Consider the following 26,715-nt stretch of genomic DNA (forward strand, 5'->3'; position numbering starts at 1 on the left):
GAGCCCAACCAAGAGAAAAAAAACACACACTTGAAGCCATGGGATTTGCAACTGACCTGAGGCATCACAGGAAAGTTGATTCAAAAGACCTTTTTTTTTCCACTGTTGTCAAAGCTACATATTCAGCTTTATAAACAAAGGTTCCCCCAGGCTTCCCCAGAAAAATATCTTTGCTGTAACTCTTCCGAGAGCTCTAACTAGCATTACTATTACTTCCTGGCTCTAACTAGCTCTTTACCCCCAACTTTAATTACCATTTCTATTACTTTCCAGCTAATGTATCTGGCTACTGCATACCTTATATATGTATTCGGCTTCACACGTAATGCTGTAGCAGTTTAAGCATTATTATTGTATAAACATCAATTAATATATTTATAAAAACTGAAGAATGTTTAGCAGCTCTGTATTTACCATCTCCATGAGATGTTCAGATTGCTATATACTAGTGTAAACCATTTGAAAAGAAAAATCACACACTGAGATGAAGTGCACTAAAATGGTCTCAGCACCTAAACTGGTTGCGAGTCTAACTCTCAGAGGTTTGTATCTCACAGCTCTCATTGACTTCAAAGTTTACCCTTTTTAGTGCATTGCATTTTTCATGAGTGCTAGACAGATTGATCCTGTCTCCTTGTATCCACTTTTTTGTACCCTAAGCTTGCCCTTCTTTAAGCTTCTCACTGTAATAGCTTTCTAGGGTGATACTGGATATGACAGCTATCCTCAGAAGTTATTCTCGATTGCATTTTGCCAACTGGACAACGAGGGGTAATGAAGTTCACCATGTCGGCACTCCCCCAAGAGCTGGAGAATTTACATCTGTCAAATATTTACTATCCAAAAAGAAAGAGGCTCTATTTGTGCAATGAGTAAGGCCATGAGAAACAGGGTTGCACCAGATGTTCCACAGCTGCATAGCTTCAAGATGTGAGTCTAATCAGTGCAGACCCTACATAATCAAGTTACTATACTGTGCAAGAACTGCTGGCTGGTTAGAGGAGAACGACCACAATTCAACACCTTAGTCGGAAAAAGGCAGGAAAAGCTCAGATATTATATACTTAAAGAGGGGACAGCCAGAATAACCAGGGCAAAGAGTGCATAGGACAAAACATAAATCTACATCAAGACAGGCATCAAAATAGCACAGTCCCTCCTTCTGGAGTATGCTAGGAAGTTTTTGTCACCAGTGCTATAAGTCACAGCATATAGCAAATAGTCTAAACCATTTGGGTTTCTACTGAACAGTATTCCCATCCCCATTTTTAATTCTGTTCCCCAAGGACATTAGACAGAACATACAGGTTCGTCCATTTTGTGTGTCATCTCTTCCATTTTACTGTCTTACACCCCTTTAAGTCTCTTGTGAATTCAGGTACCCAGCATGAAATAAGGATTGTAGGTGTCAGGATGTGCTTGCCAGTGCCTCATGGCGGCTGTCCAGGGAATTAGAAATGCTAAGGACTTGCACAAATGCTTTCTCAAATAAGAGCCCATCAGCTACCAAAATATGCCTACAGACCTGTTTTGTCAGACCAAACATTAAGGTAAGCAAGTACTTTTACTTTTTATTTGCTGTCTGATATTGTAACACATGACTTCCAAGCACCTTCGTCAGCAGAGCCTTTGAGATGCTAAGGTGTCTGATGATGATACAGATTCATTACATAATTGGCAACTGATCAAGAGGTTCCCCCCTCCCCCCCAAATTAAATTAAGGAAAACAACTAAACATTATTAGATTTCTTAATCCTCAGAATTTCCCCAGAGTAATATCTAACAGTAAGATTTTTAATTTTTTGTGCAATAAGATTACCAACTGTGATGCCAGGCCAAATTTCAAGCCACATCAATGAAACGAAAGCATGTTAAAAGCTCCTTGCTTCATTCCAAGTTTAGATAGACCAGCTCCCTATAGGTTTAAATATACAGTGTGAAAAATACATTTAAAGCACACACACATATGCATACATATATAAATATACACAAAAATAAACTCAGTGACCTGCATTTTCTTACAACTATTACAAGTAGGCATCTTCCTTAAAACATGCTACAAATTACAGAAAAATAGAAGCCAGCAGTGACGCTAGCAAAATACTGTTTTAAGTGATAAATAGAAGTTAGCCATGAATCTGTCTTGAAAAGTGGAGCCGTGCCTCCACTAGAGGAATAAAGGGGATTCCTGCTTACAGTAACACCTGTCAGTACCAGTACTGAATACTCTCTTCCAGCCAAGGAGCAGACATGTTAGGGGAAGGGAGGTAATGTATTTTTGAGATATACATGGCAAGCAGCAGCTGGTTACTACTAGCCCCTGGCTTTGTGAAGCATCACTATGGTGCTCCCTGCCTGCAGAGACACAGGCATGCAGGTTAATTGATCCGAAGCTTGAACTGCAAAGGAGCTAAACTCCCAGCCCCACTCCAATTTCGCACAACTAGCACAGCTCATTTGACTACCTTGCTTATGAACTGACATGCACATTTCCCCCTTCACCCCTCTGGAGTGAGAAGTATTACACAAGACTGACATACAAAAGCAAGTTTTGTTTTTGTCATCTGCTCTTTTGATACTAAATCAACCCTTAGTGCAGCCTCCAGCATTTCAGTAACAGAAACAAAACAGTGCAAATTTAAAACTGAAGACAGATCTTCAGCAACAAGAGCTGCAGACAGGAAAAGGGAAAAAATAACCCTCATTTAAATCAGCAGTGTTGATGACTGCTAATTGTTCCTAGAAAAGCTTGAAAGAGAACAGTGTCTCAAGAGAATAAGGGAATAAGGACTGAGCACAACGCTGCAGGTCTTGGGGCAGAAAATCAGCCTTACAATCTGGTCAACTCACTGTAATCACTAAAATTTGAGAGATTATACAAAGACAAGCCCAGGGTACCATCACTTCCACATTACAGTCCAGCTTTCCCCAAAATAACCTCTCTGGGCTGTGCAGAACAGATTCAAAGTGCATTTATACGGAACCACTGACTTGCCATGGGATTTGGATCAGACCCTAAAAACTCAGTATTAAAATACAATTTACCTATAGCTACATGTCCTGAAGATTTAAGAACAACCGACAATTTTACTGAGCTTCTACAATCCATCAGGTATCTCAGTTTCTACAGATTACAGCATAGGAGGGAGTGATGATACACAAATTGCATCTTTCTAGCCTCTTCCTCTGCCTACTGTAATTTACAGACTGTCTGAGGAGGATCTTTAGCATCCATGAATCCTACATGAAACTCACACCTCAAGATGTGTAACAAGGCACTCAAATCTAACATGCACTGCAGAAAACACCCCAATACAGCAAAACACAAGTAAATATATAAAAGTAGATGTTGCTCTAATTTTGATTCCTTGAGTTTAAAGTACGCATTCAATACTGCAAAGTAACTAAAAACCCACCAGTCCAGACCTACACTCTGTGATAAGCAGATTGCAGCATCTGTGTGGTGTTGGCTAAAAACCCATTGAGCATCCCACAGCTTAAAGCAGATTCATGAGAGAACAGAGATGGGTCCTGCCAGACACTGGGAGGGATATTCAGGGTAAGGCTGCTCAACATCAAACAATCTCCTAGAATCAGGGAAATTCAAAGTGGGAAAAAGCTTCTGAACTCTTTGACATGCTTTTAATTTCTTCCTTTCCCTGAGCATCTTTCCCAGATGAGTTGCTTTTGAGCAGCAGGAAATCTCTTCCAAATTCAAATAAAACCACATTACAATCAACATAACCAAGTCAAGAAATCACGACCAGTAAAGGAACTAAGTGAACAACAGTGAATACGCCATGCAGTAATAAACATCAGATGGCTCTAGGATTCATTAATGTGACTGTGGAGTTCATAAAATGGATGTCAGAGACTTCTTCTAGGGTATCAGCAACTTCATTTGCAATAAAGAGCTTCTGCTTTCTGTTCTTGCAGGGCAAAGGGTGCTCTTCCTAACAGGAGAAGACAGCAGATTTGCCTGAATCTTGTGGAAGCAGGTTAGCAGCAACCTGAAGGAGGTGGCGTGAGATTGAAGGTGGCCCTTAATCCACTCTCACTCTTTTGTCATTTTAACTTAAAGTACTCCAACATGCCCAGATTAAATGGATGAGAGAATGAGAGAACCCTCAGAAGTAGTTTGGGGTTGTTCCCTTGCCCCCATCCCCACCCCCCCCGGCCCCCCCCCCCCCCCCCCCCCCCCCCGCTCCCCCAGCTCCAATGGTTTAATCTTAGCTAAACTTATTAAGAAAAGAAACAGGAGTGACATCCCATTTGGGGCACTTTCACATTCCAGAAAAGAAATACAGTAGCTGCATAGGAAGAATGGGCACATACAGCTTTTGAAACCTGGCCATAGCTTCCCATCTGCATTGCTGGAAAAGGTGGCTCTGCTGTAACAGTACATAGCTACTTTGCCTGTGAAGCTGTCTTCAGGTTCTGCACTGCTCCAAGGATTGGCAGAAAGATGCACAGCCCCATTTATCAAACCCCATTACACAGCCCAGAACAGAAGGCTGTCTCCAACCCCTGGTAGCTGTCTGTCAACTTCACCCCATAAAAGCTTTATCCAGATGCTTAACATTACAAAGTGTTAGATGAGATTAGTAATCAGCCAAATAGAGCTTCATTTTCCTATTCAAGTAATAACAATATGTGAAAACCAACAGGGAATGGGTAGGCAATCATCTCCCCTTTTCACTGGGATGAGGAAAAGGAAGCTGTTCACTTCTACTTCTCCTCTACTGCACCAGAATCATTCAACCTCAGCTTGCTTCACACCAGTCCCTTTGGAGTATCCTGCATGTCCAAGAAGACAAGGTACAAGCTGTCTTCTCACATGCAGAGATAGCTGCAAATGTGAAAATATTCCTGGTGCCCTGTGGTACCTCTGGGTATTGGCTAGGGGACACCTGTACCCATATTAGTCAGCTTTGTCCCACTACATTGTCCAGTCCTTGTTGCTTGGTATTAACTCCAAAAGGATGCATTAAAAGATTATTTTGATGTGTTTATTTGGAAAGGCAGGCAGGGCTGTTCATGTTTGCTTTCCATTTGTTTGCTTGTTTAAAAAAACCCCAAACATCTACATCTAAAGCCAAACTATAGTAATTGTTCCACAGGCACTTACTGCTTATATGAAAAATTACCATGTTTTTCCCTTGGGCAGCTATAATATTCTTAAACCCCAGGTATCCACCAAAAGTGAAATAGCCCTGGCCCCATCAACACAGTGATCAGCTAGAAGCTGGTAAGGACATGAGTAAAACTTATTCAGACAGTAAGTACCTTGGAAAAGCTCACTTTTAATAACTGCTACTTATTTGTTCTGCACTTAGCTATAACAAGGACTAGAGTCAGAGGATAGGACCAGCTAATTGTGTTTGCTAGACAGGGACTACTGCAGGAAAGACACAACAGGATTGGTTTAGATGAATAAACTCAACATCATCCTCAATCCCAAGAGGAAGAGACAGCCAAGCAGTGCCCCAGCAGTCCTGTCATGTCAATGAGCAAGGTGCCAAGCACATGGCTGCTCTTCATACATGTCTTTAAAAACAAATCACTGGGAAGAAGGCTCTATCATGTTAACCCTTAAGCAACTTTAAATGGATGAGCTTTGCCTTTTGTCTTCACCAAAAGAGTATTAGAGGTTTGTATAAAGACAAAGAAATACTGAGAAAGATTTAAGGCATTCATGATCCTTTTGTTTTTCCTCTCCAGTACCACCTAGGCCACTTTCCAGGTTAGCCTATTTTTCCCAACATGCCAGCAGAGCAGATCCTCTGGTGCTCTTCCACACTGCCACAGACAACCTGTCTTCTCTATTCACCCAGCACTTACCAGGACTGAAAACAAACACACTGGCTGCAAAAAGAGTGCTTAACATGCACATCTGTATAACCTGACCTGGAAAAATATCAGAAGTCTCAAAAGAGTGCTTGGGAGTTAATGTTCCCAGATCAAATCAAGACTAGGTCAGGAACAAATAAACCTAGTCATTCTACTTAGCAAGTGCTTGGTAGCTGATATGAAATGAATAGTTAGTGATAGGTCAGTTTATCAGACAGCATGTCTGCACTACAATACCCATTCATTACCTAGGGTTAATAACTACACAAATGCAAGATTTTTTGTATTCAGCAAAACTCCTTATCTCCCATGGCTATTTATCCCTCTTTGGGACAAGATTTGTGTTGTACTTTTCGATTCTGTTTTTCAAAAAAGTAACTTTTCTTAAAGAAGTTCACTAACAAAAACATTTTTAGAACCACAGTAAAATATAATGGGAATTAAATTATGGGTAATAATTCACACTTAGCTGCAGAAAAGCCAATTTGGCCTTCATCTTTGTGCCTGAATGTACTGGGTGTGAATTACTACACTGTAATTCACATGCTGTCAGGTCTCATGAATTAATTAATGCCCCTAAAGAAAGAAAAATTAAAAAAAATAAAAAATAATAAAAAAATCAGAGCATACAGAGTTGGTCAGAGAACATAAACTGTCTTCTCAGGAAACTGGTTACAAATGAAACAACCATTGAGGGTTATAAGCCTGAAGGGTAACACAACTCCCCATTCCTATTGCTGTGAGAGCAAGCACATTTTCTACTGCTGTAGCTCAGAAAAAAATTCCCATACCTGCCACTGTATGTCATACATGTTAAGAAGCCTACAGGAAAGAATAACTTCCATGCAATTATCTGGGCCCTAGTCACCTTCTAGCTGCCTTCTATAGTTCAAATCTTAAAGCTCCAGCTTCATTTCAGCTAGAGCTGTGCTCAGAGCAAAGGGTTTCATGTTCCAAGGGAAGTGTGCTTAAGTACAAATGTCAAATGAGAACAGTAGATGATTTTGTTTCCCTCCATAATGCAGGAAGGTGCTATGAGCAGACACACTAGCCAAACACTGAAAGAAGAAAAAAAAATAATAAACCCAAACCAACAACAAAAAAGCAACATTACCAGAAAATCTCCTTAAATTCTGTTTCCTTAATTAGTGTGAAATTTAGACATTCAAGAAATGGGTCTGCACACAGACCTCTGTACTGCTTAATGGCTTAAGTGAGAATTTAATGGTGTATAGAGTCTTCGCAAGGTTGAATTTCACCCTCTATCAGCTTATAGATTGGTCAGTCATCAGATGGGGAACTTAATACTCCTGATTTTAGTACATTGCTAGTAATGAAAGGACTGTAGTAATACACAGTACAACCACCCCCTTTTGTCACGGAAAAGCCTTCCTCATTCAGTAGTTCCACTACAGAAAAGGTGGCACAGCTGCAGGTAATACAAATTGCCAAGAATAGCAAATATTATAAATATTTCAAGGATGGTTAATCTTATAAAACAATGAAGTTAGGCAGAAGCCTGGAAGTCAGCTTGCCTATTTCACAACTAATAAAACATGTCTCTTGTATTTCATTGTGACTTTATAAAGAGTATTGTAGTAAAAGACAATCATCCACCATTCACTAGCTAACATAACACTTGTACAAGTATAAAAGAAACACAGTATGTATTTTAAGCAGTGACAGTATTTCCACGGCATTAAAATAGTAGTGAGGCAAATGTTTAGCTCACATTAAGCAGCACTCTGTCACTGAGAACCAGCTTGCTCACATCATATATTCCCCCCCTGTAAAGATAATGCTGCTTGCTTTAACAGAATCATCGTCACCAGGCAACTACCAGCACTGTTCAGTAATAAATATTTCCACTGTTCCCACAGAAACTGGCTCAGCACCTGGAGCTGCTAATGTCTAGAGAGATCAGCTTGACCCTCGAGCACTACCTTTTAACAAAGACACAGCCCTCCCTCACCACAGTTGTCTCCCAGAAATATCAGGAAGATGGTACAGAAGAGCAGAGGGTGAGAACAGGACAGCAGACAAGGCTCTTCCTTGCAGCTGCAATGACTTGAAAGGACTTCAAATTTTGTCTTTCTACTCTGCAAATGACAAAGTAGCTCAGCCTCATCTTGAACTAATTCTCATACAGAGAGACAAGATGGCATCTGTCCCTAAATGCAGGAAGGTCACTTCACAGCTATGCTGCATAAATTCTTGGAGTCAGCTTGGAGTTTGGAAGTTCTGATTTAGGCCAGCAGCAGGTGTAGCCCTGATAGTTTGGTGCTGACAAGCATCAGTAGGAGGCCTCAAGCTCCACAATAATACCAGGCTCCAGGACTTGCCAGGCTTTGTCTGAACTCAACCTACTGTAGTTTAAACTTAGCTCTGTGTCCAAAGTTATTTAAGAAACCTTTACTACACCTGCAGCTTCTCTAGGATCAGATGTCCTTCATCTAGCCTGTACTAGCTGTAATAACAAACCTACTCTAATATCAGATGCCTACTGTTTGTCCTATTCAGCCAGGTTTTAGTTTTATTTCCTACCTTCACTTTTGCTTAGCTTTGGGCATGTGGTTGTAGCCCAAAAAATTTATATTGTATATCCAGAAAAAAGATTAAGAAACCTAAGTAATCGTAGTAATGACAAACTAACCCCATAGATCATCAGGAGACTGCAGTTTGCAATCAATTATCAGATACAGGGTTAAAATAGATAGAAAATAATGCCCAGCAGAAACAATACCAAGGAGGAACCAATCTTGGTAACTGACATGACACTTTGCTCAAGTGGGAACCAAGATGATGAGAGCTCACTCTCACAACAAAACTGCAGGGTGAAAGCTTAGGATGAGATAAAGCAGACAGATCACTGCGTCTGTTGATTTTATTGCATTTGTAATGATCTCCAACAGACACTGGGCAATTTGGATTATTGCTCTAAGTAGTAAGTGGTTGTCCATTTTTGGATTAGACTGTTAAAGCATTAGAGTAACAACAACAAAATAATTCTTTGCTGCCTGTCATGAAATCATGCACACAATAGAATACTTAAAAATAAGTTTAAAACAAATAATGATAAACCAATCTGATAGGATGATAAAGATTTTTTTGTATACAACAGGGCTTCAGCTCTCTTCCAAAGTTTAAAATTAGTTACTTGGAGACATGCAAAACCTCACCCCACAGTGATCACTATGGTATCCTTCCTACACTCCTCTTAACAGCATGTATTTTTGAAGCCTTTTATTCCTATTATTATTTTTGTCCAGCAGTCTGGGAGTTTTAAATCTCAACTCTCAGACACACATGAGCATGACAGTAATGTGACAGACAGAGCAGGTGTATGTCTCTCCAGGCTCACAAACTGAGCTACTGCCTGTCATGTCAGTCTCATTTCGGGTGAACTTTGACAGTATTCATTTGTGGGTAAAGAGAAATCTGCTTTGTTTGAGGTCAAGGGGAGGAAGGCTGAGGAAGATGAGAACAGCTGCTCATTCCAGAAAACGCCTCTGGGAAATCCACCCATTACAGGCAAAAAGGATCAGTTTGCTCAGGTGTACATGGGGGAACCCAAGTCAAGGAACACTTTTCTTCGAATGCTTTGGGAAAAGCTTCCAAACAGGAGCAAAAAGAAGGTAGTGGTGCAAAAGCCTTTTTCATAGCGGAGCCCTTGCAAAGGATGACAAAATCTTTGGCTTTGTTCCTGTTGATGTCTTGGTTGTGGGTTTTGTTTTTTTTTAATTCCCTAGTATTGTTGCTTTCTATCTTGAGCAATCTAATCTTCTATGACAATGTGACCCACCTGGATGATGAGGGAAAGGTTGTAGATGCTGTCTATCTGGACTTTAATGAAGCATTTGACACTGTCTCCTACAGCGTTCTCCCAGATAAACTGGCTGCTCATGATCTGGATAGGGTTAAAAACTGGCTGGATGGCCAAGCCCAAAGAGTGGTGGCAAATGGTGTCACACCTAGTTGGTGACTGGTCACTAGTGCTGTCCTTCAGGGCTCTGTGTTAGGGCCAGTGTTGTTTAATATCTTCAGTGATGATCTGGCTGAAAGGATCAAGAGTAAATTTGCAGACAACACCAAGTTGGGTGAGACTGTTGATCTGCTGGAGAACAGGAAGGCTCTGCAGAAGGATCCAGGCAGGCTGGATCAATGGCCTGTGATCAGTGGTATGAGGTTCCACAAAGCAAAATGCTGGGTCTTTCACTTGGGCCACAACAACCCCATGCAACATTACAGGCTTGGGGAAGAGTGGCTGGAAAGCTAGCAGAAGAGGACCTGGGGATGCTGATTGATGGAGCTGAACATGAGCCATCTTGTGTCCAGGCAGCCAAGAAGGCCAAAAGCATCCTGGCCTGTATCAGCAATAGAGTGACCAGCAGGGCTGGGGCAGCAATCATCCCCGTGTACCACACTGGTGAGGCTGTGCCTCGAATCCTGTGTTCAATTCTGTGCCCCTTAACTATAAGAAAGACATTTTGTTGCTGGAGCAGGTTCAGAGTAGGACAATGAAGCTGGTGAAGGGTCTGGAGTACATATCTGATGAGGAGCAGCTGAGGGAACTGGGGTTGTTTAGTCTGCACAAGGGATCTTATAATTTTCTACAACTACCTGAAAAGAAGATTTGAGAAAGTGGCTGGTCTCTTTTCCCAAGTAAGTGACGGGACATGAGGCGAGGGCCTCAAGCTCCACCAGGGGAAGTTTAGATTGGCTATTAGGAAAAATTTATTCACTGAAAGGGTGATTAGGAATTGGATCAGGCTTCCCAGGAAAGTAGCAGAGTCACAGTCCCTGGAAATGTTTAAAAAATATGCAGATGACTCCTTTAGTGGCCTCGTTTATTGGTGGATTCAGCAGTCCTGGGACAAAGGTTGGCCTTGATGATCTTAAAAGTCTTTTCCAAGCAAGTTGATGGTATGATTCTATGCTTAATTCTAAATTTCTGTATAATAGGTTTAGATTTTTCCAGTAGATGGATTTACAGGCTTTGCCAGGATGGAGAAGAAGGGATAGCTTTCTGAGGGCTTCCCCACTGGTTCAAGTTGTATTTTCTATGCAAGCTGTAAGCTATTTTCCATTTAATTGAAGTGCAACAGTAAAGAAACTATCCACTACTCAAATCTGTTGTTAACTCAAGTAGTTTCACATGGTTTCAGGGTTTTTTGTGAGCTACGATTCAGAGCAGTCCAAGCAAAACCAGAGAGTACAGTGCTTGTACATCTGGAATATAGCAGATTAACATCGCCACCAAGAAACTGCAAGGATTTGTGACTTTTTCCCCTTTCATTATTTCTACAGCTTATCAACAAGATGACATTGTACCATGGCAGTATCCTGAAAGATTACTTTTCATCTTGCAGATCAGTCTATGACTCCATACCTGTCATCGCAACCTAAGACACAAAAATATACTCTAAGAAACAAGATAGCTAAAAAATCAAAAGGACAAAAAAAACCCACACAACAAAATAACAAGCAAACCTAACAAAACAAAAAACAAAGAAAATACAGCAAATTTATGAGATCAGTGGCCTAAAGAAATCTGTCTATAATGTAGCTGCCACTACAGATGAAGAGACTGTGTCAGGAAACTCAAAAAGGAAATAAGACGCAGTAATGTCAGTCTGTACAAGAAGATTGTATCAACTCTGGCAATCACTACAGTGAAGGAGGATTATTAGAAGGGAAAAACAAAAACAGGGCTTAACTGGACTATTTTTATACGCAAGGTGAGGATGCAGCATGTGTTTAAATACACAGATATTGTCTTCAGAATAGCGGGAAGCTTTGCATTGATACCAGCTTACCATTCACTTTATGCAACCTTCTGTGGGACTTGCAGGAAGAGGGGCAGCAAGGAAGAGCACATGAAAGCCATCAGATATCCAATCCCTGATTTCAAAGCCTTGGAAGCCCCATTAGACTATTTATTCTGACCTTTGATTCAATTCTGATTTTTATGCACATGTCCTTCAGTCTCCATGGGAGATTGGATGGGTTTAATTGTCCAGTGGTAGCTGGTAGCAACCATACTCACATCACACAGCTAAATTGCAGTCTTCTCCATTAATTTAGTGTCAAGAACATATCGCCCTCAAACAAGAAGATACATGCTCAGTACCTACTTCCCCCCAGAAAGGCAACAGGCCAAAATTTTGAGACAATAGCTGCATCCTGGCCAATCTTGAGATCAAAACAGCAAGAATCAAACCAAGTCCTTTGGCTCTGACCCAAGGCCCTTACTCTCCACTGTCCAAACATGATCTTCTACTGCACTATCATTAGCAATTTACAGGGATCAGATAATAGTGCATTAGTTATATATCTGGTGGTCAGATTTACCACTACTTACTGCCACCTTGTACATTTACTTTGCAGAAGAACATACAGGGTAGAAATATTTCCAGGCACCTAGTTTCTGCAGCTCTGGTGTTTGCTCATCTGTAGTATAATACAACTCCTAGGATACTTGTGACATTTTCATTTACTGCAACTATCAGGCAGGATTTTCCAGCCACAGTAGCATTGTGAAATTAAAACAGAACTGCCAGAGGTGTAGTTAAATTGTTAATTGCTTTAACTGTTGATATTGTTTAATTATAAAGATTTACAAAACATTTGCCATCATTCTTTCCTGAAGAATGGAGAGCACCTTTTGTAATAGCTTTTCCATTCCACCCCAATTGTTTGACTCAGTTTAAATATTAATTCTAATTTTCAAGTCGCCAAGGAGTTTTACTTGAAGAATGATAGTACAGATAACCTTTGTGCCCAAAGGTGCTAAATGATAAAAGCAGACAGTTTGTACTCTACAGATACATTGAACTAATTACATGTATCTAATTTTTAACGTCCTCCTTTGCTGTAAAATATTGCTTTCGTATGTCTTAGAAGATACACAGTGCATGTAAGGCAGAAAAGAATTTGATTAATATTTTAAAAGCAGGGGCCCACAGCCTATGTACAAGGGGTCATGTAATTTACAAACATGCTCCCACTGACCTGTAATTAAAAGAAGATCCTTGGTGAAGCTCAACTTCCATTTAAGCAACAGAAAAATCAGGCAGCTGGATTTTCTAAAGCTGTGCTCTGAACACTGAGCAACAATCACTGTACATAGGACAGGATCTCCTGAACCCTTCATCACTTATGAAACCTCACAACTCACTTCTGGGGCCTACATTTCCCATATAAAAATCCCACCATCCCAGGCCTCAAAATCTTACTCCAAAGAACTAAACACGTCCAATTTCATTTAACACTTTCCTGGCTACTAAGATCACCATATTTTTTTCTCTTTCTTTTTCTCCTATAGCTCTGGGCTGGGTTTGAATGGCAAAGTTTTGATATTGGCAGGGAGGAAGAGAGGGTGCTACAAGGGAGGCTTCTGTGAGAAGCTGCTGGAAGCTTCCCCTAGAGCCAATGCCATTGGTTCCAAGATGGACTGGCTGCTAGCCAAGGCCAAGCCCATCAGCAACGGTGGTAGAGTCTCTGGGATGATGTATTTAAGAAGTTTAGCTTCTGAAATACTTCCTAGCTGCAGCCTAGCAGTGCAGCATGGTGCTACATCTAATGACTCCACATTGCTGAGCAGTTACACAGCATGGCAGGCTAAGGCAACTCTACTGGTTTTGGTTCTTCTCAGTTCAAGGTCACTAAGATTATGGAAGCCTCTGTCTTTCAGCAGGGCATGGAAAAATCCACTGCAATGCTTGAAATCAGAGTCTAATGTGATAGTAAGATACCACTCTGGAACTGTGGCTAAACGGGGTATGCAGCCCCTTACTGAACGGTATTCACAAAAGGGAAATCCATTTCCATGTAGAGGCCAGGAGAGACAATCTCAGTGACACACAGCCAACAGAATAGGTCTGAGCAGGAGGAAGAAAGTCTGCCTTAACATAGCAGCTACACTTGGTAACAGAAATCTTTGTGTGTGACCAGTCCCTTGTTTCAGGATATAACTGATTATAATGTAGCCTGGGAATTCAAAGACCTGGTATAGAAGCAGGGAGAGAAATCGACATCCTAGAAAAAAGCTCCACCATTAGATAAAAGAGACAGGCAAAAATCGTTACTATTTTTTATACTGTCTTCCCTTCCCTGAGACAAATTTACATCATTTCGCACTCACCATGAGCTAACGGTGGTAAGAGCATTGTGAAGAACAGCAGCTGTGATGACCACATGACTGTGAAGGAGGGCTTGAAAGTATCCCAGCAAACGAGGGTTCAAATAAAACAAGGTGAATGTCCTGCACTTGCTTCCAACACTTCAACTGTTGGCCTTCAGTTCACATCCAAACAGGAAGAAAACAAAAAAGAAAAATCCCCCAAAAAATGAAAAAATCCCACAGCCAGTATCCAGAGTCTGAGACCTACAAAAAAGAAAAGACAAAAAAAAATGCAGTTAGTAAAACAATATGATACTGGTTTTCAATCAAGTATTGCTGCATTTCTTTGATGCCAACAGCTGTAAAGGCAAACATGTCTTCCTTCCCCATGCTATTCCTACAGATGTAGGCGTATTCCTACCTATAGGAGGGATTAAATCTTGTCACTGTGCAGGGAGACAGTTTGCACATCACTGAGGTCCTCCCTCTCTCAAAACAGGGCTTAAGACAGCAGAACAATGATGCACACAAGTTGAGAGTCCCCAGGCTCAAAAGCTGATTAGTAAAACCAAGTCCATACATATTGCATTGTACGCAATCATCAGACTTCTAAAAGAGGCTGCAACTCTCCTGAAAAAGTTTGTGTGCCTATAAATCACAAGTCAACATAAATTCCAGAGCTGAAATAGGTATAACTGGTGCCTAAGCTTTGTGCTGATCTCAAACACAAGTAAGTTTCCACCCCAGCCACTTCTTTTCCAACCAAACCCTTTATGTATAGAGAGAGGGGTGGTAGTGTAAAGAGTAAATACAAGCTCCTGAAAAAGCACACTTGTCATCACACTGGTAAGTGAACAGACTGCCAACAAAAGAGGTTGCTTTCCCACTTGGTCTAGGCCATAATTGTGAGCACCTACAGGAATCACAGTACTTCAGGGAAAATTTGACTTTTGGCAGAGCTGCACTATGTGGCCTGCCTCCTCCTTCCCCTCAAACAGAACCCTTTTTCCAATGTAAGTAACACACATCCACACCAGGACAGAAATCCCACTTTTTCTTTAACCTCCAGCACAACAGGTAGTGCAGGTAGACATGGCAGCCAAAAACTGTTTATGCAAATATGTATTAAATATCCTGAATGATTTCAGCATAAGTTAAGCCAATGCTTCCACAGAGTGGCTGGGCACTGCTACACATTTCCACTAAAACCTTTCATTCCCTTTATGCATTTCTCTCACACCTCTGTTGTTGAGGCTGACACCAAGACACCAGGCAGTGGAATTAGTAATGTGGTTTGGGAGTATGTCTGCCAATGATATGCCCAAAGCCTCTCTTTTTTTAGCCCAGTATAGCTTTTAACCACAGAGTCTGGACCAGTTTTTGAACCCAGTAGAGCCCTTGCCCCATAGTTACTTCCTATGGTGACTGCCCGTGATTCACTCAGCCACTCCTAGTCAATTTCCTCAGTTACTCATTATGAAATTAAAAATAAGGGTCTTGTCCACCCCACACACTGATAGAAAAGCACAAGGAAATCTGAATCCATGCATGAATAGAAACATTCACTCATTTAATTGGAGAAAGTATACCAGCTTCTCATCATTTTAATCTCTCAAGAAGGGGATAGATGACCACAGTGACTCAAACTTGGCAGGAAAAAAACAACTATACAGAGTTAAACCATGGCATCAGTTTGAGACTTAGCTCCCTACTGGCTTTGAAATGATGATAAAATATGAGGAATTGAAAAGTACTTTGCATATCTGTTTTGAACTCCCCAGACTCTGCAGCCTTCACAGCACTGGTCTAATTAAAAGTCTCTCAAAAAATCTCTGATCAACAGAAGTTATTCTTCTCTGAGCAAAGAAGCTGGTTTTGCCAACTTCAGTTCTTACCCAAAACCCAGCTTGAGCCAAAAAGCTATAAGAAAAAACTGTGCTGCATGCCATTGTGATGTGGGTATAACTCCGAAACTCTGGAATGACAAAGTGGCCTTTGTCTTACCTCCTATCTTTGCAGATCAGCTAAATCAAACCCCACACTGTTCAGAACCAAAGTCTATAAGGAAGCTTCATTTTTTTTTCAATAAATATGTCTGCTTGCACTGCCAACATTTTATTCCCCCACTCTCCTCCCCAGTCTATCCCTACAATTTGTTCATTCAAATACAGCAGTTTCCAGAGGTTTTTCTCAGCTCTGTAAAGGGAGTAACTAAAGAGCCCAAGGTCAAGTGGCTTCTTTATACACATCCTAGAAAGTAAAACTTTGTTTGAGCTGGGACTAATCAGAACAGTCACTGATAATATTTAAAGCCCATTTTCCAAACGGAATAAGATTCATTAATATTTTAAATAATACATTATAAACAGCAATTAATTTTTTTAGGCTACAAATACACATCAAAGTACACCACTGGCCATTATTTAGCATGCTTTTTCTACAACATCGCCTATAAAGTTTTAAAAGTGAGAAGCTTTTTGTTCTACAAAAACACATACAGAGATAGGGGAAACCCATCCAAGTTCAGGTACACTGCCCTGAAGCAGGAGCTCAGCCAGGCAGAGAAGGAAGAGAGGTTTGTGTTCTGATTCTTATTTGTTTAAAGTGAATCAAGTTCTCAATAACCTAAATCTGTTTGAAAGAGATAACATTATGGTGCAGTAAAAAGGCTTTTGGGTGTAAATTGAAGAAGTCAGAAATTAATTACCCTATCTATCCCAGAGAAGGGATAATTGTCAACAAAATATTTACATAGTGGCCTTTAAAATGATTTTTATCTGTTTGTGTATCCCTGCATGATAGGATTCAATGGTATTTTTTTTTCCCTATCATCTCATGGGCTGTAGCTGAATGAGCAAAAGAATTTACCTGCCCTCTGCAAAGTCCAAATACCAATTTTGGAAACTAATGTCTTGTAACCACCAGAATTATAATTAAACAAACATTTTCTCCTACTGGAAAGGGCACCATCCAGTCACAACGCTTCTGTGCAAAACAGAGAAAAGAGTAGCTCCACATTATGCACCATTTATTCTGGCTGCACACCTAGCCCAGTATGCCCAGCCCTACTTTCCTTCCAGACAGAGTAGAAAAAGCCTCCGATACAGCCTGTCAGGTTGTGCCTGCACATCCTGCCTGGCACAACACTGTGCTTAAGCCTGCTCCTACAAAGACTTCAACCACCTAGGCTTAAGCTCATGCACAAATCTTAACAACTTCAGGATGTGTGTGGAGAAATGCCAAAGTTGTTTAACAACACGGGGCACTGCTATATTAACCAAACACTTTGTAATGCTACAAAAGTCTGGGTGGTTTCACATTTCATGTAATCAAATAATCACAGGGTGTTTATGAACTGTGCACCTTCAGGGAAACAGCTAGATAGGAAATAAATGGAGCAACCCTTTTTCTTAATGGCCACATGACCCCTCTCAAGCAGCACTATAAGATGCATAAAGGGGCCTGCAAAACAAAATTCACTTAATCTTTGGGCTACCTCCAGATAAAAGATAGCTAAAGAAAGAAACTAGAGCACGCATTTGTGAACTGTTCTGTGCAGTGTTACATTTGTTGATGCAAGAAGGAAACATACCATCATAGTGAAAAATTTAAGGGCTACACTTGACCTAAGGGGTTTGGACTCCAACCAGAAAAACCGTGCAACCTGCACTGATTTAAAAGAAAGTTCTGCTTTACTGACCTTTCTGCCCAGAGGGCTGCCCTGACACCCTCATGATCTGATCTGCTGCCAAGTATCACCCAAACCCCATTTGCATGGTAGCAGTACCGAAATATCCAACTCAAAGTAGTACTGACAGAATAGGAGGAAGCCAAAGGAAACAAAAGCCTTGTGGTGAAGAGATTAGCAGTGAAGTATTCATCAAGGCATTGTACATAAAACAGCATTTTAGATACACTGACAAACTCAACATCTACCCAAGCCTGTTCTTCAGCAGTTGATGTCAAGAAGCACAAAGAGAATTGTCTGAGCTCATCTGTTGACAGTCTACAGGGAGGGTGAAAAAGAAAACCAGTTCATCTGCTGAGTGAAGAGACAGGCTGAATTGAAAGTAGAATTTAGAGCAGCACAATCCAAGTCTGTCAAAAGTCTGTTTAATTACTGTCTTCCTGCAAACATTAGCATTTGCACCTGCACAAAGCTGGACATTACCATTTTCACATGGCAAAAGCTACCTGCCTTCTTCAGGTATCTAGCATTTTCTAGAAAGCTACAGCATCGCCACAGGAAGGGCAAGAATGTTTTACAAGGGGGCTCATTAGCAAAAGCCAGATAGAAATTCCCTGGTTTTCTTTTCTAGTTTTAGTTGCAGCAGTTTTCTACCCACCCTTAGAAATGCACACAAGGAAACCAGCTTAAAAAAATAACTGATGCAAGGATTACTTTCTATTTAACAAAGAACTTATCTCCTCCTTTGGCAGAAATTGCTTACTAAGTAGAACATAAGTATGATGTTTCTAACAAACACTGATTAAATCCACTATTTACAAGGGAAAAGTTCGGAAGTAATTAAACTCCTTGAAGCTGATGGCTCAAGCTGGAACCATGGATGTAATTCCCCATTCTCAGCATCTGCTACTTGAGACAATTTATTCCAGACAACATTTTCAGAATTTCTCTAAGAAGGGGAAGATAAACAACCCCAGAAAGGAAAAAGTTAACATGAAATCTCTGCAAATGTAAATTAACTGAAATTTAGTGTTAGAAAATTTCTTTAAAAGAATGACCTGTATTGCTACTCCCATCATGAATGCCTAAACAAAATAATTGATGCAATACATTTGGTCATGAGTTGTCTGCAAAATATTTTTTCGTTGTTTTTGGTTTGGTTTTCCCAACATTATTAAAGAAAAGCTTTGCCTTTTCCACCACCACCCTATTTCAAATCCTCTCCCTGTTAGGTATTCAGTATGTGGTTCCACGGTCACTTTGCAGTGGCACACACATTACAGCAACACAACCTGCCATGTAAAAGGTCATGCAGACATTACTGACAGTATAACACAGAGGGAGCAGAGCAGGATAAGGCTGCACTCCTGGCATTTCAAGAGAACCGCATGCATTTTCACTCCCAGCCCCTCACTGAAGTTACTGCTATAGAAACATGGTTATTTATGGGCAGATTTTTCCAGAAGCATATTTAGGAAGTCAGGAACATGGTTTTGAGACACAACCTGAATTGCCTGTAAATTTTTTATCTATGCCTGCATTTAGCCCAGGAGAAGGTTCATTCTGTACTGCAAATGCTTATAAAGTCAGAGTTCTAACACAGTTCAGGAAAACAGGTTTTTCAATTCTCAGTAGATCAAGTGGTGGGCATGGCTTTTGACTCTTTATTTCAAGTTTTAAGTTTGCTATATGTGGTGTACTGGGAGAGACCCAGTGAGCCTTCTTAAGGTGAGTGGACTTGCCAACTTGTGGTTCAACCTCCTCTCATCTATGTCTAATTTCTGTACCACAGACCCTGCTCCCATCCTCAGCTGGGGCTGTGAACTCAGAAGGAAATTCCTCAACCCTCTCACCCCATATGCACAAAACTACAAAGTATTTCAAGTCCCTATTTCCAAACAAGGTTCAAAATGAGCACTTGCACCTCTGCCCCTAACTGGGTATTCCTGTATATTAACACTCATTTCATTCATATTGTTTGGTAATCTGAGACCATTCTGCCCTTTTCTCCTCCTTTATATTTTACACAGCAGTCTGAAAAGTAATTTTAGAAACCTTAAAAGCAAGCAACAACAGCAGCAATAAGTTTTCATTCACCCTAGATTCTTAGGTATCACTGCAGTGCTACTTAGGCTCCCCTGAGAGAAGCAGCCAAGGCAACAAGTAACCACTGCCAGCTCAAACTGTCTCATCAACCACCAGTTCAGGCTGTAATTCTAAGTGACAAAGAACTCTTTAGATGCACTACGGGATTTGCTGCAAAATAACTCTCAAGTGTTAACTGAGTTAATTCATTTCAGATTAATCAAGCCTTTGATAAGAGCATACCCCATATACAGACCAGCTGAGTATAGTAGTTGTTTTGTTGGGTTTTTTTTTCCTGTGTAGGTGAAATGGAGGCTTCTGTGCTTTTCCAAAGGTCAAAGGAGGGGCTCAAGCTATTGGCTGCTTGTTGGTTTTCCCATTCAATCCATGATCAAAGCAATTTAAGCAGAAAATGGTAACCAAACTAGAACTGAAGCTTTCACACATCCTGGGACTTTACATGGGATGATGGGTTGAAGAAACATCTTTGTATACAGCAATTATAACAACAGTGTTCTGCAATTATACCTATTTAATATGCCATCTTTCTCAAACATTTTAGTTTGCAGCGTATCCTTACAGAGGAAAAAATACATAGGCAAATGCTTCACACAGTATTTCCAATACTTACCATTCCATTACAAAACTCTCAGTATGTGGCAGCTCTTTGCAATAATGAAAATTTCAGCTTTCTTTTCAAGTAAGTTTTTCCTTACAGAGAAATGCTGAAGACCCAAATGCAGCTCAGTCTTAGTAAACTGGTGGTAAATAAACATAACTCAACATATTTATTTGATTTGAAATTCGCATGACTTTTAATCAAATCTCATATTTTTTTCTGTGAATGATTCATGATGTTGAAAGCCTGGGTTTGACAATACTCTCATAATGCTTATTTGCATTCCACAGAGCCTTTGGCAATTCTCTGTGACAAACAAAACGTGTGGTGCATGCACTGAAAGTCCAGACAAGCATAACACCAGGGTCAGCATAATTTTAACTTCTCTTTGCTATCATTAGCAGAGCTTATATTTTGAGGCATCACCTCTCCAACATGTACCAGCCCCATTTATTAAAGCGTCTTACTGTGGCTGCAACTGTGACAGCACAAATTCTGCATTGGGTCTTACTTTAACGTGAGCAAATGACAGTCCCCAAGGAAAAAATTAGCAAAAAAGATGTGACAGAAAGTTCTAGAGGAAGGAATAATCCTAAATGCCTCTGGTTGCAGCCTTTAAAATAGTTTTAAATATTCATTTATCCACCCCATTTGTCCCTTCCCATGCTGTCTCCTCCACAACACCTCTGATTTTCTCTCCTTTTCTCTTTCTGGCAAGAAAGAATCTCCTTAAGTTCCATTACCCAAAATTGTCCAGCAGCTGCAGATACAGAGGGAGAGAAGAGTTTAGTGCCATTTGCTATCACAGCACATTGGATTTTGAGGGTGGGTTTTCTTCCTGGAGGGTGTAGGGGAGTGCAGGTGGGGTCCATTCCTCATTTGCCTGCACCTCATCAGGAGGGAGCACAAAGCCCAGGTGAGTGGGCTACATCTCCTGATATACCAGTCAGGAACGGGAGGATGGTAAACAAGCTTTCAGAGTTTGCTCATGAGAAGTAGCATATGCCAGAGAAGACAATGAAAATCATAGATTCAGCTAGACTGGAAAAGACCTTTAAGATCAAGCCCAACCATTGTTCCAGGACTGCCAAGTCTTATGCCCACCTCTTGCCATACTCCTCCATGGGCCAGATGGTCCCAAAGTTGTTTGGACATGAATATTTAACAGCAGTAAAAGGCAACAACAACAACAGAGAATTGAGCACCTCTGAGCTGAAGTGGAAACCTGGTCTCTACAGTGGCTTGTTTCATGGCATCCACAGCAGCTGCAACCCAACAGAAAGCAACGCATGAACCAAAATAACAGTGTCACAACTGCATTTGTTATAGGAAGTGGTACTTCTGAAAATGCTGGATTTTGTCAGCCCTTGACTTACTCCAGCTCCAGTCACTACTCACATGTATAACTATATGTAGTAATAAAATAGAGGAAGAGTACCACTTGAATGAGCAATTGCATTAAAAACAGCAGCAAAGTCATAATCTATTTCCTGTCTCCAGAATGTGCCTGCAGTGCCTTTTTATTCTGCTCTTGATTACTGCTCTTTTCTCAAACTGATAGTAACAGGTATTACTTGTTTTGCACTCAGAAAGTGTAATTGCCTTCACTTTTTGTGCTGATTAGGAAATTAACAGGCAGTATAAGCAAGGTTAATTGCTTTTTCCATTTAAAATGTACTGCTCTTGAAAGAGCCACAGCAAGAGATCACCTATACACAAGAGTAATGACAAGAGATCACCTATACATACAACTCTATGCACACACACACACTACCAAATGAAACAAATTTTTGATGAATTACATTAATGACAAAAGCCAGGTGAATAATCCATTTTTACAAGAAAGTTATTCAGGAAAAAGTTAAGTTTAATTGTCTTTCAGATCTGTTATGATGTAATAAATGTCTATTAATGTTTAGCAGCAAATTGGGTTTTAATGATCATTGCTATTTTTGGCTGGTGGGTGACATGTAGTTTAAATATAAATCAGATTTATGTTTTACACCAGGATGACTTTCTTGGACGACTCTCCTTGACTTAACCTCTTCACACCCCACAAGACATTTAATATAATTTTATTTCTAATAGACTAGGAGCCAATAGGATAGTATTTGCTACTACTGATGTTTTCTATGAGAAATAAAATCAATGAGGTTTATGCTGAAGATAAGTGTAAGTGATTAGTTAAGTGTAAGTGGCTTGGAAAATATTAGGAAGATTACATTATTCAACCAAATGATGCAAATTAAGAAATAGTCTGGACAGCAGTAAAATCTATAAAAAATCCCTGACTTGCTGTGTTGGAGAAATCTTAGAATCTGTTGGTTTGTAGGCACTCTCAGAAATGAGTATTACTAGGTAAGAAACTTTGTCTCATTTTTCAACACAAGCAGTTAACCTTAAGTATTCATACAAAAAAATAAACACCTAGAGACATTAGAGCAGCCCAGTGTTTGCTAGGAGCAAACACACCCAAAAAAAAAAACCCAAAACCAAAAAAAACCCACCAAAACAAACAGCAACATAAAAAGCACAGAAAAAAACAAACAAACAAAAAAAAGAAACAGAAAAACAAACAGAAAGTGAGATAGTATGAAAAGTCCAAGCACATGAGGCAAAGCTAGTGTATAGACTGACTAAGAAAGCACGAAAATAACACAAAAGCAGCATTCTGCATCATAAAAAAACCACCAAAACAAAAAACCGAAAACAAAACAAAAACCAACCAACCAAACAAAAGAAGATAGGCATGCAGAAGAATAAATGTTGCACTTAAATTTTTAGGTGTGGTATTTTCGAATGAGCTACACACATAGAAATAACAGAAAAAGCAATAGGCCAAATAACAGAACAAGAAGTATTTACACAGTTCCCTACAACACATGCCTATGTAATAAGAAGAGATTAGTTTTCCACATTTTATGATATTAATTGACTTCTGTTGCACTTTAATCGAGAGTCTAACCTCTTTGATCCTAGGAGGGGAGGAAGGGAAGGAGGAATGGGCTGGGAAAAGAGATTTAATCATCACACTCATTTTCTGCATAGATACTTCTGTTATTATTTATACTCTGCTAACACAAGTCACCATCTAACCCAAAGCTTAGCTATGAAAGGTCCTGGACATTCTCACAGTAAAACAGTTTTCCCTCCACACTTCCCCTTTCCTCCCTCATATTATCCAAACAACAAAGAATGGGAAAAAGACACGCTTGCAGAGAATGTAAGTGCTGAGAGGTAGCAACTGCTGCTTTCTACATGCCCTTCAAATCTGAAGTTAAGCATCAACCAGTAAACAATTTTCCTGCTGACTTTGATAACAAGTAGTAAATACTCAACATTTCCTTAACCCTTGCAGAAGCAGTCCTTCCAGCGAGCAACTGAACACAGTCCAATCTCCGACAAAAGTATGTTCCACCCCTACTTCCTCTTCTCCCTTCCCCAATAATTTGCACTTGACTTAGCTTTGTCCCTGTCCAAAGGAATATTCTGGACATCATTTAGGTGAGCAATGAACCCAGTCTATTCTCAAGCTACTACTTCAGCACTGAAGCTCCATTACAAGCCGGATAGCTAAGCTCTCATCAAACCTAATGGAAATGAGAGCATCCCTCTTATTGCCCTCACAACACTGAAGGGTAAGATTACAGCCAGCCTTGTATAAAATGCTGCTGGAACTCCTGTCAAAACATGACGGCTCAGCTGTATGTGAAGGTACTCTGGTGGCACCCCAAGCCAGCAGCCCTCCCTGAAATGCAAACTGAAAGACTGCAACTTCTTTGGTGTCCTTCCTAATGAGAAGCATCACACAACTATGCACAAGAACTATTGGTAATCCAAAAAAGGACACTGTGCTGCACCTGAAAGACAACACTCTCTTGGTACTACAAAGGAAATATTTTATACTAGAAACTCTGGGTGGCTAAAGTATTTATATAATGCAGATAACACACACTTCTATTTTGCCTTTTGAAGTGAAACAAATGTGAAGTGAAACAAATGTCGGCTATGTCCAGCTGAAAGTACAAGAATTAGATCCTTTACAAAAAAGATCTTAACTAAACAGAACATTTAAGCTGGACTGAAATTTCAACAGAACTGCCAGCTTAAGCCTCTGCTCTCACATTAAAACCTGGCATCTTCAAGATCCATGTGGTGACCAGCTCTTCTCCAAAGGGACTGGACACTAATTCTTGCAAGAGGTATTTTTAGAGGCAGAACACTTCCTTTTTGCAAAAGTCTTGGGCAGCTGAGTAAGGAATAAGACACACTTGACGTATTTTCATGCCTCAGCTGAGGATCAGTAGCAAGCAACCAAAAGAGAAAATACACTTATTTTGAAATTTGCCAATCTAAAATGTGCCTGCCTTGGTAAGCTTCAAATTAAACACATTCCTTAATGGCTTATTACATAGGTACAGTCACTAAAAGATCCATGGGAAAACTGAAGGCAGTTTTTACTACAGAAGGTTACATACAGTCCAAGAAAATAATGCAGTATCATGCAAGGGAGCAGGGGAGCCACAAAGTAAACTTAAACTTTCTCAGTGCCTTTTTCTCCCAAGTAAACCTACTCCTACTTGACTCACCCTGAAATTAAGGGATTGAAAATAATATTTTAAATTAATTATTGCAGGACTGGAGCAACGGTATTCAACACTCTCATTTGTAGTTTGCCAGACTTAAGCAATGAACTTCTATAACATTTCACATTTTTAAATACACACTAAGCTTACAATAAAACAACACAAACACAGTCACAGGCATCTGAAAACCAAATTCAGACAGACCAAAATGGGATGACTGTACCACTAACACTCTGTAATGAACTTACTCAGTATCCATTCTTACTAAGAAAACAGTAAAAAGTCTCATTTCCATATACCCTAAGAGTTGTCAAATTTTCAATAACGCCTTTATTTATGGTGGCACATACAAAGCACAGAAATCCTCTTCCGATTTTCTTAATGCAGTGCTTCCACCTAGAAAAAGCAAGATGTCTCAGTAGCTGAGGAGAAACATTTAATTGTAGAAGTCACATTCAATTCCAAAGAAGAAATTAAGCACCTCTGGCAACTATAAGGCAAGATAATTAATCTGATGTATAGGCCTGTCTCTTGTGGCATTTTGCAAAGGACTCTATAAATACCAAAATATAGCTATGTTTGATATGCAAGATTAATGGGGGGGGGGGGGAGGGAAGGATTGAGGAAGAAGGAGAATTCTTCTATCTCCCAAAATGTTTCCTGTGAAAGGAAGACCTTCTCATTTCTCATCCTCTGCAGAAGCGAGTTTCAAAAGCATTGCTCTAATGCTAGCTCATTTAAGCTCACTGGCAAAATCCTGCTGATTTTTGTAGGAAGGACACCACCTTAATCCTAGCAAAGAGCAAGTAAAACCTTTGTAACATAAGGTCACGGCTGGACGTGGAACTGCAATAAAGTATTTCATCTGATTAGCTGAAAAGCCATTCATGGTAAGCAACAAATTATGTTTTACTTTGACTTATTTTACTGTACGAGGAGTAAGCACTCTATAAAACTAGATAAATAACAAAGAAATCAGCCCTAAACATTTTGCTACAGCAATTGCTCCTTTGTTCAGTTTGTTCTCCCTAAAAGGGAGATTCACAAGGGTAAAGCAGGAACACTGAGCTTCAAAAGTAACCAAAATTGGCAAATTGTACAGAAAGATAGACAGCGTCATTGTTTAGCACTTGGCACCATTGTGGATCTGAGCAAGCAAGAACACAGATTGCCTGTGATGGGAAATCTATCAGACCTAACAGAGCCAACTGATGGCTAAAACTCTTAACATTAAGATCCTTTCATGCACTGCTTACCTTACATTTACATAAGTTTCACTTCCAAAACAAAGAGACCTCAAATAGGCAATGGCTAAATTGAAAAAAAAAAAAAAAAACCCTGTATTTCAACTAAGAGAAGGTCAAGACTTTCTGCTAATCCAAACTGACTAGAGACCAAAAAGAACAACCACCAAAAAAAAAAAAACCCAAACACACAACAACAACAAAAAAAGCAAAGCAATACTAAGCATTTTTCTGTTCATGCTCTGACTGGACTGTAATAGAAATTGGGATAGAAGATGGGATCATGTATCCTAGGGGCAAGAAGGGGTAGGCTGCTTCCTGGCATTGGTGTCCTTTCTGAACATATAATTTACAATGCCTGTAGCCAAAGCATATATTCTGTGCAGATGCAGCCAGTATAATTCAGCAGTACATTATACACAAGCCCACAGAGCAAGATCTCAGCCAGGGCTGTCTCATTATGGAATAAAACAGAAATAGCATTTGTAAATTGGATGCGATCACCAGGAACAGTTTAGCAT

At 40.1% G+C, this 26,715-nt stretch overlaps 1 protein-coding gene across 1 annotated transcript in view; it reads right to left on the minus strand.

Moving 5' to 3' along the window:
• The window catches only part of ADGRL3 (adhesion G protein-coupled receptor L3), a 413,903-nt gene that overhangs the window by 310,563 nt on the left and 76,625 nt on the right, over nucleotides 1–26,715 (minus strand). The window contains exon 2 of the mRNA XM_031048551.2: nucleotides 13,994–14,236. Within this exon, the coding sequence (XP_030904411.2) occupies nucleotides 13,994–14,048 (55 nt within the window). The 5' untranslated portion in view covers nucleotides 14,049–14,236. The remainder of the gene's footprint in view (nucleotides 1–13,993; nucleotides 14,237–26,715) is intronic.

The sequence above is a fragment of the Melopsittacus undulatus genome, chromosome 7, assembly GCF_012275295.1.
Source record: "Melopsittacus undulatus isolate bMelUnd1 chromosome 7, bMelUnd1.mat.Z, whole genome shotgun sequence".
Classification (NCBI taxonomy): domain Eukaryota; kingdom Metazoa; phylum Chordata; class Aves; order Psittaciformes; family Psittaculidae; genus Melopsittacus; species Melopsittacus undulatus.